At 41.7% G+C, this 13909-nt stretch overlaps 1 protein-coding gene across 1 annotated transcript in view; it reads left to right on the plus strand.

Annotated features, from left to right (window-relative positions):
• kif5c (kinesin family member 5C) overlaps window positions 1-13893 on the plus strand; it is a 35013-nt gene extending 21120 nt beyond the window's left edge. The window contains exons 14-26 of the mRNA XM_024005196.2: window positions 1249-1455; window positions 4528-4674; window positions 5509-5697; window positions 6759-6876; window positions 6981-7057; window positions 7196-7305; window positions 7456-7557; window positions 7734-7794; window positions 7881-7952; window positions 9388-9492; window positions 9579-9795; window positions 10025-10213; window positions 11151-13893. Of these exons, the coding sequence (XP_023860964.1) occupies window positions 1249-1455; window positions 4528-4674; window positions 5509-5697; window positions 6759-6876; window positions 6981-7057; window positions 7196-7305; window positions 7456-7557; window positions 7734-7794; window positions 7881-7952; window positions 9388-9492; window positions 9579-9795; window positions 10025-10206 (1587 nt within the window). The 3' untranslated portion in view covers window positions 10207-10213; window positions 11151-13893. The remainder of the gene's footprint in view (window positions 1-1248; window positions 1456-4527; window positions 4675-5508; window positions 5698-6758; window positions 6877-6980; window positions 7058-7195; window positions 7306-7455; window positions 7558-7733; window positions 7795-7880; window positions 7953-9387; window positions 9493-9578; window positions 9796-10024; window positions 10214-11150) is intronic.
• Window positions 13894-13909: the final 16 nt, after the last annotated feature.

A 13909-nucleotide genomic window follows, 5' to 3' on the forward strand; every position in this document is an offset into this window, starting at 1 on the left:
TCCTCCATCTAGATGAGGTGAGCTTATCCAACCCTATACAACACATCTCCTTCATCTAGATGAGGTGAGTTTATCCAACCCTATATAACACATCTCCTTCATCTAGATGAGGTGAGCTTATCCAACCCTATACAACACATCTCCTTCATCTATATTCCTTAGTCTCGTAGATTGACATGCTGTAACTTGATAAAAGTGAAGGTATTCATCAAATTGAATTAGTGCAATGAGCAAAGGAGTATGTTTTTTACACTCATAAACAGAGTGCATAACTTGAATTTGTGTTTATTGCCATCTAGTGGTGATATTGAGTTGCACCTTCCCCATTTTAACCTCAGAACAGCCTCAATTTGTCGAGTCATGAACTCTACAAGGTGTCGAAAGCGTTCCACAGTGATGCTGGTCCATGTTGATTCCAATGCTTCCCAGAGTTGTGTCAAGTTGGCTGGATGTCTTTTGGGTGGTGGACCAGCGCTGCAGTTCTTGACACAAACCGGTGCGTCTGGCACCTACTACCAGACCCCGTTCAAAGGCACTTAAATGTTTTGTCTTGCCCATTCACCCTCTGAATGGCACACATACACAATTCATGTCTCAATTGTCTCAAGGATAAAAATCCTTATTTAACCCGTCTCCTCCCCTTCATTTACACTGATTGAAGTGATATCAATAAGGGATCATAGCTTTCACCCGGATTCACCTAATCAGTCATGGGAAGTGTTCATGTTTTGTATACTTAGTGTAGACCTTTGTTTCATCACGCACATCGCACGCTATGCAAGTTCTGTAGTAGTAGGGACTCCGTGTCAGCTGCCTACTCTGTGAGTCATATCAGATACAAGTATTCTTTCCTTAATGGTTTTTAAAGAAGGAATTATAGAAAGGGATTTGTAAAAGAAAGACATTGTCATGGTAACACGTCCATTACGCTCTAGGCAAATAGTCAAGGGTTTGAAGGCTGGAGCAGGGCACAATCTAACTGCTGAGAGAAACAATTGCTTTAATGCCATTCTGTCATCTTGTCCACCTCCTGTGAAGTGCATTTGTGCTTTCATTTTGGGATGTGGATTTATAATACCTCGTCTTGTGCCAGAGACTGTAGGATGCTTCTATCCTGGTGTTATATTGGGGGGTCTAAGTACTGTGCTGGAAACGTATTGTTTGATTGAATTTAGCGTGTATATGTTATTTGTGTGTGTGTGTGTGTGTGTGTGTGTGTTTACTCATCTCACCTGCACGTCCATCTAGCTGCTGGTTTCGGCCCGTAAGGACTATGAGAAGCTGCAGGAGGACCTGTCCAGGCTGCAGAGGGAGAACGAGGTGGCCAAAGAGGAGGTGAAGGAGGTGCTGCAGGCCCTGGAGGAGCTTGCTGTTAACTACGACCACAAGAGCCAGGAAGTGGAGAACAAGAACCGCTCCAACAACCAGCTCAGCGAGGAACTCAACCAGAAGAGCGTGAGTCATATTGGGAGGAAGTTTGGTCTCCAGGGCTGTGTTTCATTCCAGGAAGATCCCTCTCCTCTGAACACACTAACCCTTTACGGTAGCAATCATCATCAAAATGGTTAAAAGATTTTTAGAACAGTTCTAATGAACGCAACAGTTGTATAATGGATGAAGATACTCCAAACGTTTGGAATTTTTTAAACAGAGTGGCTGTATCCCAATTTCCCCAGGCTAAAAATACATATATTTCTGCACATTTACAGGATTTTTTTTTAGTGATAAACTCCGCTGCCTAAGTAGCTGCGTTGCTGAGTGCTCCGTTGCCGCTACCCCTTCCTTGATCGCCTATGTCTGGACACTGGTGTAGCCTACAAACTTAATGTTGTGCACAAAACTGTTCCAACTATTGCATTCCCTCAGTAAGCTGTAAAGCATAAGCGTGATTTCCTACAAACTTCATGTGGTACACAAAACAGTTGTGGAGCACCATGATTCAGTAAGCATAAGTGTGATTTCATATTCTTTTTTCAGGAGGGGAGTAGGCTGCATGCAGCTATTTACAGGTTTTACACTAAATGTGTTATCGACATGTTTGGTAGGGCTGGGAATTGCCAGGGACCTCTTGATACGATATTATCACGATACATCGGTGCCGATACTATATGTATTGCGATTCTCACGATTCTGTATTTATTGTGATTCGATACTGTGATTTTATTGCGTTTCGGTGTTCCAAACATATTGCTCACTGTATGTCTGCTGCAGAGAGACAAGAGAGCCATGAGAAAACTAGTTTTGATCAGTCAGCTATGAAGGAAAATAATGGAGTTTTGGTGCAGGTACAGCCAACTAGTGCAATTTTTTTTTTCAATATTGTTAAAACGATACAATATATCGTAATCACTCCCAAACTCATTGACGATCATAGATAAATTCTGCTTCATCTCAAGTTATAAAATGATGGTTATCCAATGATGGGATTTATAAATAAATAATATGGGCTCCCGAAAGTACTGATCTCTATAATGTAAAAACCTTTGGGAAGCTCATATTCTGAGCTAGCCATTAAAAAAGTATGGTCCACAGATCTAATTGAACCTGAACGACCCTTTAACTGGAACAGAATATGGACAAATATGACCTTGGCATCCCGTAATCTGAACCATCAATTTATACATTTTAAGTTTGTTCACAGACTTTATTTAACACCAAGAAAATGTTTTACTCCCAACTGTTCCCTGTGTCCCCTAAATCAGGTTGGCACATTCCTTCATATGATGTGGGAGTCACCTGCAGTTAAATGCTCCTGGGGCAAAGTTACAAAATTAATTTAGAATATAAATATTCAATGCTTTGCATCTATTATGTTACTTCATGATGCTAACACCTTGAATCTCTCAATCAATCAGAGAAGATTATTGCTGGCAGGCAGCACTGCTGTGAAGAAAATGTTGGCTCTAAGATGATCACCCCACTCTCTAACATTTAACCAGTGGATTCAGTTACAATTAGAAATGATAACATTAGAATTATGAACAGCGAGAATGAATGGTGCTAGTCAAGGAATCATTCAGGCCTGGACAAATATACTTGACTGTAAAGAACAATCTCAGCTAAAGCCCCACACATACAAACCAAGTATATACAGTACCAGTCAAAAGTTTGGACACACATACTCATTCCAGGGTTTTTCTTTATTTGTACTATTTTCTACATTTTAGAATAATAGTGAAGACATCGAAACTATGAAAGAGTGTGCAAAGCTGTCATCAAGGCAAAGGGTGTCTACTTTTAAGAATCTCCAATATAAAATATATTTTGATTTGTTTAACACTTTTATGTTTACTACATGATTCCATATGTGTTAATTCATAGTTTTGATGTCTTCACTATTATTCTACCATGTAGAAAATAGTAAAAAATAAAGAAAGTCCCTTGAATGAGTAGGTGTGTCCACACTTATGACTGGTACTGTACGTATATTTTGACTTTTGTTACTTTCTTTTCTTTCAGGCCCACGGGGCAGGGGTGGTACCGGGGGGTCATCTCAAAACACAGACACGCAGTCTAATTAGTGATCGAATGTTATTTTTTCTTCATCATTGCAAACATTGGCTAAGCTGCGCAAGAAGCAGACAGGCTTCTGGAACTACGATACGGCAGCAACTGTAAAGATCACCCTACATCATCACACAAAACAGTGATTGTTTTTGCTCCAACGAGTAGGGACTGCGTCCTGCTTGTGCAACTGCAATATCCGTTACGACAGACAGAGAAGATTCATATTATAAATGTTTTGGAATGTTCGTACAAATCGCCGCAGGGTTTTTATTTCAGCTGTTCAGAAGTATGAGGCAGAGACATAGGTTACATCACCATGGTACAGAAGAGGGTGTGTAATGAGCGAAATGTGAAGCGAGGGGGAGTGTGAACATCAGCTGTGTTAGAAAAACAAATGTGTGAGTTAAATAACACATGGGCAGAATGTGATCCGGATCCTTAGCTTTGAGAAAAAGGTTTCCAGAGGGGCTAGCGGCGGCGGGCGTGGGGGAATACTTTGTATCCGTGGCATGGCATTGAAAAAAAATATCCATCAGATATTGACTGAATTATTGCACATTGCACATTTATTGCACATTTTACTGGCATGGACAAATAATGAATGAAGTTCAAGTATTACATTTGTTGTCAGCATTTTCTTAGAATGTGGGGAGAAACGACAGGCACAAGAAAAAATATGAAAGAGTGGCAAGAGTAAAATGAAAGCAATCAATCCAGTGAGATTGAAGTGATTTTTCACCCTCAAACACAGGAAATAGGAAAAGACAGATCCTCAGGTGGGCGGGGCATCCGCGTTGCTACAGAGCTCAAAGGACTGGATATGTACACCTCAGGAACTATTGCTTTCACCTACCCAGTTGTCTCAGATCCGTGAAGGAGAGTGAACAAGGGCAGAGGGAAGGGAACATTCCTGGAATGAAACTCAGACCATTTCTCTAGCATTCCTCTGCCCCGTTCAAAACATATTCTAGAATATGGATTATGACTGGACTGTGATTGTAAAATGTGTGTGCGTTTCAGACCACTCTGGAGGGGGTGCAGAGGGAGCTGTCCAGTCTACAGGAGCTCAGCAGTCACCATAAGAAGAGAGCAGCAGAGATCCTCAGTCTACTGCTCCGAGACCTCAGTGAGATAGGAGGCATCATCGGCACCAGTGACCTCAAGGCTGTAAGGACACACATTATACAGACATATTACACAATTACACACTTACACTCATACACACATATACACACTCTGTCATTGAGACACACTACCTGTTACAATCAAATCAAATCAAATTTTATTWGTCACATACACATGGTTAGCAGATGTTAATGCGAGTGTAGCGAAATGCTTGTGCTTCTAGTTCCGACAATGCAGTAATAACCAACAAGTAATCTAACCTAACAATTCCACAACTACTACCTTATACACACAAGTGTAAAGGGATAAAGAATATGTACATAAAGATATATGAATGAGTGATGGTACAGAACGGCATAGGCAAGATGCAGTAGATGGTATAGTGTACAGTCTATACATATGAGATGAGTAATGTAGGGTATGTGAACATAAAGTGGCATAGTTTAAAGTGGCTAGTGATACATGATTACATAAAGATGGCAAGATGCAGTAGATGATATAGAGTACAGTATATACATATACATATGAGATGAGTAATGTAGGGTATGTAAACATTATATTAAGTGGCATTGTTTAAAGTGGCTAGTGATACATTTTTACATAATTGATACATGATAGCGGTGTGAACAGGCAGTGGCTCGGGTGGTTGTTGTCCTTGATGATCTTTATGGCCTTCCTGTGACATCGGGTGGTGTAGGTGTCCTGGAGGGCAGGTAGTTTGCCCCCGGTGATGCGTTGTGCAGACCTCACTACCCTCTGGAGAGCCTTACGGTTGTGGGCGGAGCAGTTGCATGTGTAGAAGTTTGTGAGTGCAAACAGTTTTCCATACAAGCACATATTTCATACACTATCTCACTCACTCTCTCTGCTCCTCAGATGATGGAGGTGAATGAGGTCATCGAGGAGGAGTTCACCATGGCCCGTCTTTACATCAGTAAGATGAAGTCGGAGGTCAAGTCTCTGGTGAACCGCAGCAAACAGCTGGATAGCTCCCTTGTCGACACCTCCCGCAAGATGCAGGCCAATGAGAAGGAGCTGGCCTCCTGTCAGTTACTCATCTCCCAGGTAACCAGGAAGTGGATTTAGCATAATCTTCTATATATAAAACAAAAAACTGTCCACTCTCATTGCCCTTCAAGACTTGTTGAATATTTTCCTTTTTTCAGTTAACTATTCTGTTCATGCAGCTTGGTTGGAAAGTGAGGTAGTAACTAGGTTTCAATCCAATTGGCGACAGATTTTCATGCAAATATTTAAAAAATCTGCAGAAAAACAATATGCGCATTTTCCCACCAGAGATGTATTTCCATCAAATTGACTTGTTGCAGATTAAAAGGCTGTTCGTGATGACGTAGTGCACATAAAATACCGTTTGCAGTTAAATTCCCATGTATCAAATAAAAAATGCAAGTTAAATGGGTTTCCTTCGCATTTTCAACTCTACTGATGGTTTTCTCACAAAAAATGTTGTGTTATATAGCGAATGTGCCCACTCTGGTATTGGCACGTGTGCTCTATCCAACAGCGCTATCGGAGCGCTGTTGGATAGATTACACATATAGCCTACATGATGAGATTATTATTATGGACAAAAGAGCGAGATTCTTTTTATTTGTCAAACGGCAGCCAAGCATCGATCATCATGTCACCAGAACATGACCCTCGATATTTATTGGAAAGGAACATCAAGCTCATCATCTTGCACATTCACCACCCTGTGAAGTTAATTATAATTAATTTAATCTGTAGCCTAATAAACGTCATGCTTTCCTGTTGAGTCGTAGTGGGAGGACCACACAACATGTCATCGCGTGACTCCAAGTTTACTTCCATACGATGATTATTACAGTACATCAATATTTGCGCATAAAAACGTTTTCACCGACAATAATTCATTTTACAGACACAAAAATATGTGACAGACACAAAAAGAGCTCACCCTGTCTAGCGTGTTTTGTCCAAATTTGGAAAGTTTACCGAAAACAATCTGACCTGTCATGACATTTTTTTATCCGACATTTACTTTACTCGTATAAAAAAATTGGATGGAAACCTGGTTAGAGAAAGTATTCTTTTGCACTGTTATTAACCCTGTCCGTGCCTGATGGTGTGTGTCCTCCATGCAGCACCAAGCTAAGATCAAGTCTCTGACAGACTACATGCAGAACATGGAGCAGAAGAAGAGACAGCTGGAAGAAAGCCAGGACTCCCTGATGGAAGAGCTACACGCACTACATGCACAGGGTGAGACACGCGGACACCAACACAAACATGCCTGTCACCAATCAGTCCATCACACAAAGAAAAATTAACTATGTCTCTTGTTTTTTCATTTTTCATCTCCACAGAGAAAATGAAAGAGGTACATGTGATGGATAAGCAGAAGGAGCACCTGACCAAACTGCAGGATGCAGTGGAGATGAAGGTAAAGATCTTTCTATTTCGCTCATCCCTCCCATTTTCGATTTACCCCCCCCCCCACTCTCTTTCAGGTTCCTGTGAAAGATAAATAAAATCAACGAACTTTGACCCTTGACCCTGTGTTCCCCTCTGCACTCTGTAGAAGACCCTAGAGGAGCAGATGGAGAACCACAGAGAGGTGCATCAGAAGCAGCTGTCTCGCCTGCGGGATGAGATCGACCACAAGCAGAGGGTCCTGGACGAGCTCAAGGAGTAACATCCTTTTTATTTATTTCAGTTACACGTCTTTTTTTAAAGTCCCATTTCAGGTAGTAAACATAGTCCCATGCGATAAGGACAGTATGTACAGTGTAGCATTGATTTATACTATACTGAATAGTGACCACTGTGCTCTCCCGCTAGTCTGAACCAGGGGTTGCAGCTGGAACAGAGGAAGCTGCAGTCAGACAATGACAAACTGAAGGCCGAGGAGCTGGAGAAGGACGAGCAACTGCAGAAGCTTGTGTAAGTCTGCCTATTACACTATCTACCACAGCTCTGTTCTGTTCTCCTCAAACGTGTGTGTAGCATGGTTATAACATGGTCATAACGTGGTTGTAACATGGTCATAACATGTTTGTAACATGAAATGAATTGCCAAGCCCTGAACACCATGTGTCCTCTCTTTCTCTCTGCTGTAGCTTCATGAATGAGAAGAGAGAGCAGGCCAAGGAGGACCTGAAGGGGCTGGAAGAAACTGTGGTGAGTGGAGGGAGTTATTATAGCGTACGTCTCAGGTGTTGATTGATGTTGAACTCATTGACCATGAGATGTATCAATTCCACCAGGCCAAGGAGCTTCAGACCCTGCACAACCTGCGCAGGCTTTTCATCCAAGAGCTCACCTCCCGCGTCAGCATGGTAAGTACAGGAAGGATAGGTTATTGGGGGAGATATCTCCTTAAGGCTCAGCTGGAATGTTTCCACTCTGTAAACTTTCACATATGCACTCATTTGTGGGCTTACTGTATGCCTTTACATCCACCTTTTCTGCTAACAACTAACAAGGCTGTTGCCATTGTTTGGTGAGGTGTTATTGGTTACTAAGGCCAGAAGGCGAAGGCAACAACAAACCAAGGTGACTTTAGGAACCAGTTTCCCACACGATGTACCATATACTGTAAATGTCAGCAGTTGGGGTGTGTACCACCACACCACCAGTCACGAGTCATGACCCAGTCAAATTCCCTCTTGGTCACGGTAATCCCATCCAAAACTGTGCAAATGAATGGCGCTGATGGGTAGCCAACCGAACTTGCTAATGGCCCTCGCTAATGGCCTGGAACTCGGCACTATATTGTCCCTTTAATCATTCGCTAAACACTTCCTGATTTAATTTGAGTAATCGGAATAATGAGGACAAATGGTGATGGGAGTTAGAGCTCCAGGCCCGAAATGGACACAGAATGCATGAATACATTTTTAAAACACGTTCCCGAAATGACCTAAAGAACAACTGGTCTGATCCGAGTGAGGGAAGCAGCAGAAAAGGCAATTGTTTTGTTACTTTATTAAACCGGAGCGATGGAGAAAGGGAGAGAGAGACACAGAGCTAGCAGCTGTAGGTCAGGGAGCGGAGGCCATGCTGTGTGTTAATGTGAGTGTGAGTAAGACACCGGAGGCTCAGAGCACCTGAGCAGAGACATGGAGGGAGAGACCGCAACTACTGTTATCTCGTGCTAAACTAACTTCTTGCTAGTTATTTATTATCTCATTAGATTATATAGTATATCGTATAGTACCTGTCTTGACTGCATCAAACCGAGAGACGCTAGCTAACTATGCTAATTGAGGCTAGCCATAACATTACTGCTCTTCTCACTGTCCTACAGTTAGCCTACACATAACAACATTCCATATCCCCTAACTTGCTTGCCCCACAAGCAGAGCAGCAATGCAATTGTCTCGGTCTCCGCGGGAAGCGCAAGGATCAGGGCGCATTCCTTTTTTGCAACTTTTTCCAAATCATTAATATAGAGTCGCATCATGCAGCCCATATGTTTTGACATTCCCAGATATATAGGCCTTATTGCAACTAAATAAATAGTGGATTTTATTGTGATGGTGTAGGCTATGTTAAATAGATTTATTAAACTTAGTAACATGTAGATGTTCTAAAGGCGTGCATCAGCAGCTTCTATGCATAGAAGCCCGGAGATGCTAAACATGTTTATGTTAATTAACAGTTAATTACCTTGAGACCGGCAGTGATTTGCATACCACTTACCGTCTGACACAATTTTGTGACCGCCACAGCCCTATGTGTGATGTCACTTCCTTGCTTCTGTCCAATCAGAGTGCAGAGATGGATAATGATGAGGCTGGGGGCCGTCTGGCTCAGAGACAGAGGATCACCTTCCTGGAGAACAACCTGGAGCAGCTCACCAAGGTCCACAAACAGGTAGGAATCACACGCACGCACGCACGCACGCACACACACACACACTGTAACTACATATCCTCCTCTTCCCCGTCTCTCCTCTCCAGTTGGTGCGCGATAACGCCGACCTGCGCTGTGAGCTGCCCAAGCTGGAGAAGCGTCTGCGGGCTACGGCTGAGAGGGTCAAGGCCCTGGAAGCGGCCCTGAGGGAGGCCAAAGAGAGTGCCATGAGGGACCGCAAACGCTACCTGCAGGAGGTGGACCGCATCAAAGAGGCCATGCTCTCCAAGAACGCCTCCAGGAGGGGGCACTCTGCACAAATAGGTGAGAGACAGTGGTACACAGTAGAGAATGTAGGGAGAAGTTGTTCCCTACATGTATCTCAGGGAGCTTCATGTTTCATACTGTATCCAGTGATAAATGATTTCCAGGTAACTTAAATTTAGCTGACATATCTCTGTATTAATATATCTGTGTGTGTGTTGTACAGGAAATTGTATGAAAAGTTTCATATCAGTGTATATTCCCTGCCTCGCCCCTTCTCTCTCTGTAGCTAAGCCCATCCGTGCAGGACATCAGCAGCACTCCACATCCTCTCCCTCAGCGGGTCATTCCATCCGTGGAGGCTCTATCCGCGGGGGTGGAGGGGTGTCTAGCCCTCACCACCACCGCCACCCGGCCTCTCCATCACCCCACCGCCAGCAACAGCAGCAGCAGCAGCACCGCAGCAAATAAAGCACAGGTTAGTACAGGACACATTGTCATTAGTCATTGATCAATTCATTAGTTGTCTTATTTTCATCATTCTGTATGAGAAAATAAAGTGTTTTGTGGGAATATATGTACGATTTTAGTGCTTAGTTTGAGGTCCAACAAGTGGATATGCCTTGCGACTGCTCCAGAAAGCTTAGTAGATCCCTTCTCTCTGATGGACTCCAATGACCTTTCCTACTTCCCACACTGCTCTATTTTTAACCTTACAGCCATTCCTTACAATTTATTCACAGCTGAAATTGAAACAATACAGCTGTTGAATGCTTGATTCAGCCAAATCACATCTTGGAAGAAATGCGTATGGTAACCCTGAGCCCAGCTGTGTGGCCGTTTCTCTTTTTGTCACGCGTTTAGCATGACTTAATCACATTGGACTAATTGATGATGGGGTCTGGTAGTGGCCCACTCTGGTGCCTTTGGCCTTTGAGAAGATTAATGACAGCCAGGAAACCAGCCATTAATTAATGAAGTCTCAAATGCTTTAATTCAGGCTTTAATCAGCCCTGAGAGAACTCTGGGAATCACTTGAGGTTTACAGAGAAAGCCAAAGGCCTCAATGACATCTGTGTTGGTGCCAATATCTAGGTCAGGACCAAAGCATTCACTCTATTCTAGAAACTAGTACACAAGATCTGAATCTTAAAGAGCATTAGGGTCCCTAGGAAAATGTTCAGAGGCACTTTAGCCTCTACATTTCAAATGTAAAGTTCAATATTGGTCCTCAAGGGGGCAGCACATGTATATATAAAATCAGAGCTTTGTGTTTTTTGTCCCTTTCATGACCTCATGTTATCTGAAATACTTCACCAATCTAATGCTATTACCTCACACTTACAATGCGATACTAGGCAATCGAACCATAAACAATCTCTCCCTGAGTCTTTCTCTCTCTCTTTTTTTCACAGCTGCAGGTGGAAGCTGGATTTTCCAGCTGGATGTACAGACCATATCTCCTCTCCGTTTGGGACCGGACCCCACTCCAGGACTGTCTGGGATATTCTCTTTCCCCATGGACCTTGCTATCTCTCTCTCTAACCACTGGGACCAATCCTCCTCTCCTTTTCTCACCACTCTGCCTTTACTGGGACTCCAGACTCCTCATTCCTGAAAAAAAACACTCTGTAAGCCAGATATCTTTATTAATAGGTCTCCTATCCTCATGGTCAAGAGGAAAGAGAGACTCCGTAATGCTGAACAAGTGCTTTTCATCTCTCGCCTTCTTGAATCTCTCTCACTCTCACTCTGCCTCTGTTTCTGATGCTCTATCGATATGCCTCTATGCCTCTCTCTCTCTCACTCTCTCTCTCTCTCTGACTGAAATGTGTAATGAGCTACTACTATATGTTGTTGAGGGTGATGTCTCTCTGGTGCTTGTTCAGTGTTGTATCTTGTGAAACAGGCTGGTTTTCCTTTAAGATAAATTATGAGAAAAGGTGGTTTAGAGGGTTACATTGAATATGGTTGTTTAGGGGTTTCTGTCTAACACCAATACCCTCAGAAACAATAGAAGGGACACGGATGTTGTTAAGGATGAACGTTTGGAGACACAGTTAGTATTGTAGTGTGTTTTAGAACCCACATAGTGTTTTTTGATGAATGTTTAAGATCACCTTTAAAAGTAGTGGTTTTGAAAGGAGCACTCTGTTTTGTACTGAATTTTGTTGATTTAATGATTATTATTTGCGCAACTGCTATTTATTTTACCCATTTTATTTATGCAACATTGATGTTAGTTATTTGAACATGTGCTTTGACAATATCACACACTACTGAAGTCATGTGAAGATTCTATGGTCATACTTTACTAATCTACTCTGCTTGAGATGCACATTGTTAAGATACAGATCAACTTTCTTATTGTAAACATTTCTAAATCAGAGTATGTATCCCATATGGTTTTAATAATTGCCAAGCTACAGTAACAACATTTTAAGACAGCATTGGAGCAGATTGTTGAGACAGAACATTGAATTTCCTGCAAATATTTTCTATATTCTTGGTTTCCGGGGCATTGAGTCTTTTCATTTGTGTTACATGCAGACCAAATCGAAATACATTAATGAGGTGCTATGAAGCCAAAACTGACGGATCGTACAGCTTGTGAAAATTTCCAAGAAATATGAGGAATTAGACCTAAAAGATATATAGGTATTTTGTAATGCCTAACATGGTTATTATACCGTATTTCCTTCCTTTGCTGGGTTTCGTTTTTTGCTGCTTTAGACTGAATGTCTCACATGCCCAGGTTGTTATTTTAAAAGGTGTATCGTCAAATATCTTTATAAATGAAGGTGTAGAAAAAGATGATTGAATACCTGTGGTAATCTGAAGTTGAAGAGATGATGAGCCGTGTGATTGGTTGTTTCCCCACTGCAAGGATGCTGATCAGCCCATCAGTAGATCTTGCAGTGTTATGGGCTAGTCGGAACTGAAGTGTTTGAGTTATAGGGTTTATCAGGGATTTCATGTTTGGTCTTTCTGGATTTACTCTCTCCGCTCTAAAGAAGTAACACAATCAGAATGGTTTACAAATTATATACGGTTGTCATTGGTCTGGGATCTAGAGTATTTCCTCCATGTCACTTGTCTACTTGTGGTCCACCTGTATTCATGGTGCTAAAGGATATTCGGGCTAATGTTTTGTAGATATCTGCTCTCTGTCTTGTATCAAATCAAGTGCTTTTCAACTGCCTCTTTCATTCTAGTTCACAAAGTCTAAATAAGTGTTTTTCTGAACTTTGTATGAGGTAAGGGAAAAAATTAAGACAGTCACACAAATACAAATACAAAATAAAAAATGCTTACTTACGGGTCATTTTCCAACAATGTAGAGTTAAAGATAACGATTCAATGTTTTTTTATAATGTCTAAGTACACAGTGAATAATGAATTATGCTGTTGTGAAATGTGTTCTATTAAGGTGTCTTGGAACAGGGTCTAGCATTCGTTCACCTCTCACACTGGTTTCCTGTTGAAAGTCATGCATTCATTTACTTACACATATGAATGACCCTTCCTTAAGGTATTATCAGGATGACTGAAGGATGACTGTTGGCTTCTGTCAAATTCCTGAGCTGAATGTCATTTCCTGTTTTAAATTTAATTTATCTTATCGCTTCTCTCTCGCTCTCTCTCTTTCTCTCTCTCCATCTGTCGCTCTCTCTTCTGAAGTGTCTTTGGTCACTGTTAGTAACTCTTAGTCTGAAACATTTGCAAAGAAAGCGCTTGAGTCAACTATCAATGAGGTTTATGGTACAAGGGACAATGTTGCTCAGACAACGGTTTTCATAAGTTAAAGAGAAACTCTGACATAAATCATATTTAGCCATTTTTCTCATCATATGCCATATGTAGGCCGATGCTCACCACAAGATGTATCTCTGTCCTGTACCTAATAAGCTACCACACTGCTCTGTTCGGACAAAATAGTGCTGTTGATGATGACTGCATGGTGTAAGATAGCAATTTCAGATGTCAAGATTCATTAAAATAAAGACAGATAAAACTGAACAAGTCTGTTGTTAGCCAACATAATAGCCTATTTCTTTCCCTTTACTTATTTAAATAGGCCTACATGATAATCTTGGATCCATAGACTGAACACTTTGTTCCAGACACAATAAAAAATATGTATATTATCTATATCAATATGTTGTTGTTTTTC

Source organism: Salvelinus sp. IW2-2015, linkage group LG2 (genome assembly GCF_002910315.2).
Source record: "Salvelinus sp. IW2-2015 linkage group LG2, ASM291031v2, whole genome shotgun sequence".
Classification (NCBI taxonomy): Eukaryota; Metazoa; Chordata; class Actinopteri; order Salmoniformes; family Salmonidae; genus Salvelinus; species Salvelinus sp. IW2-2015.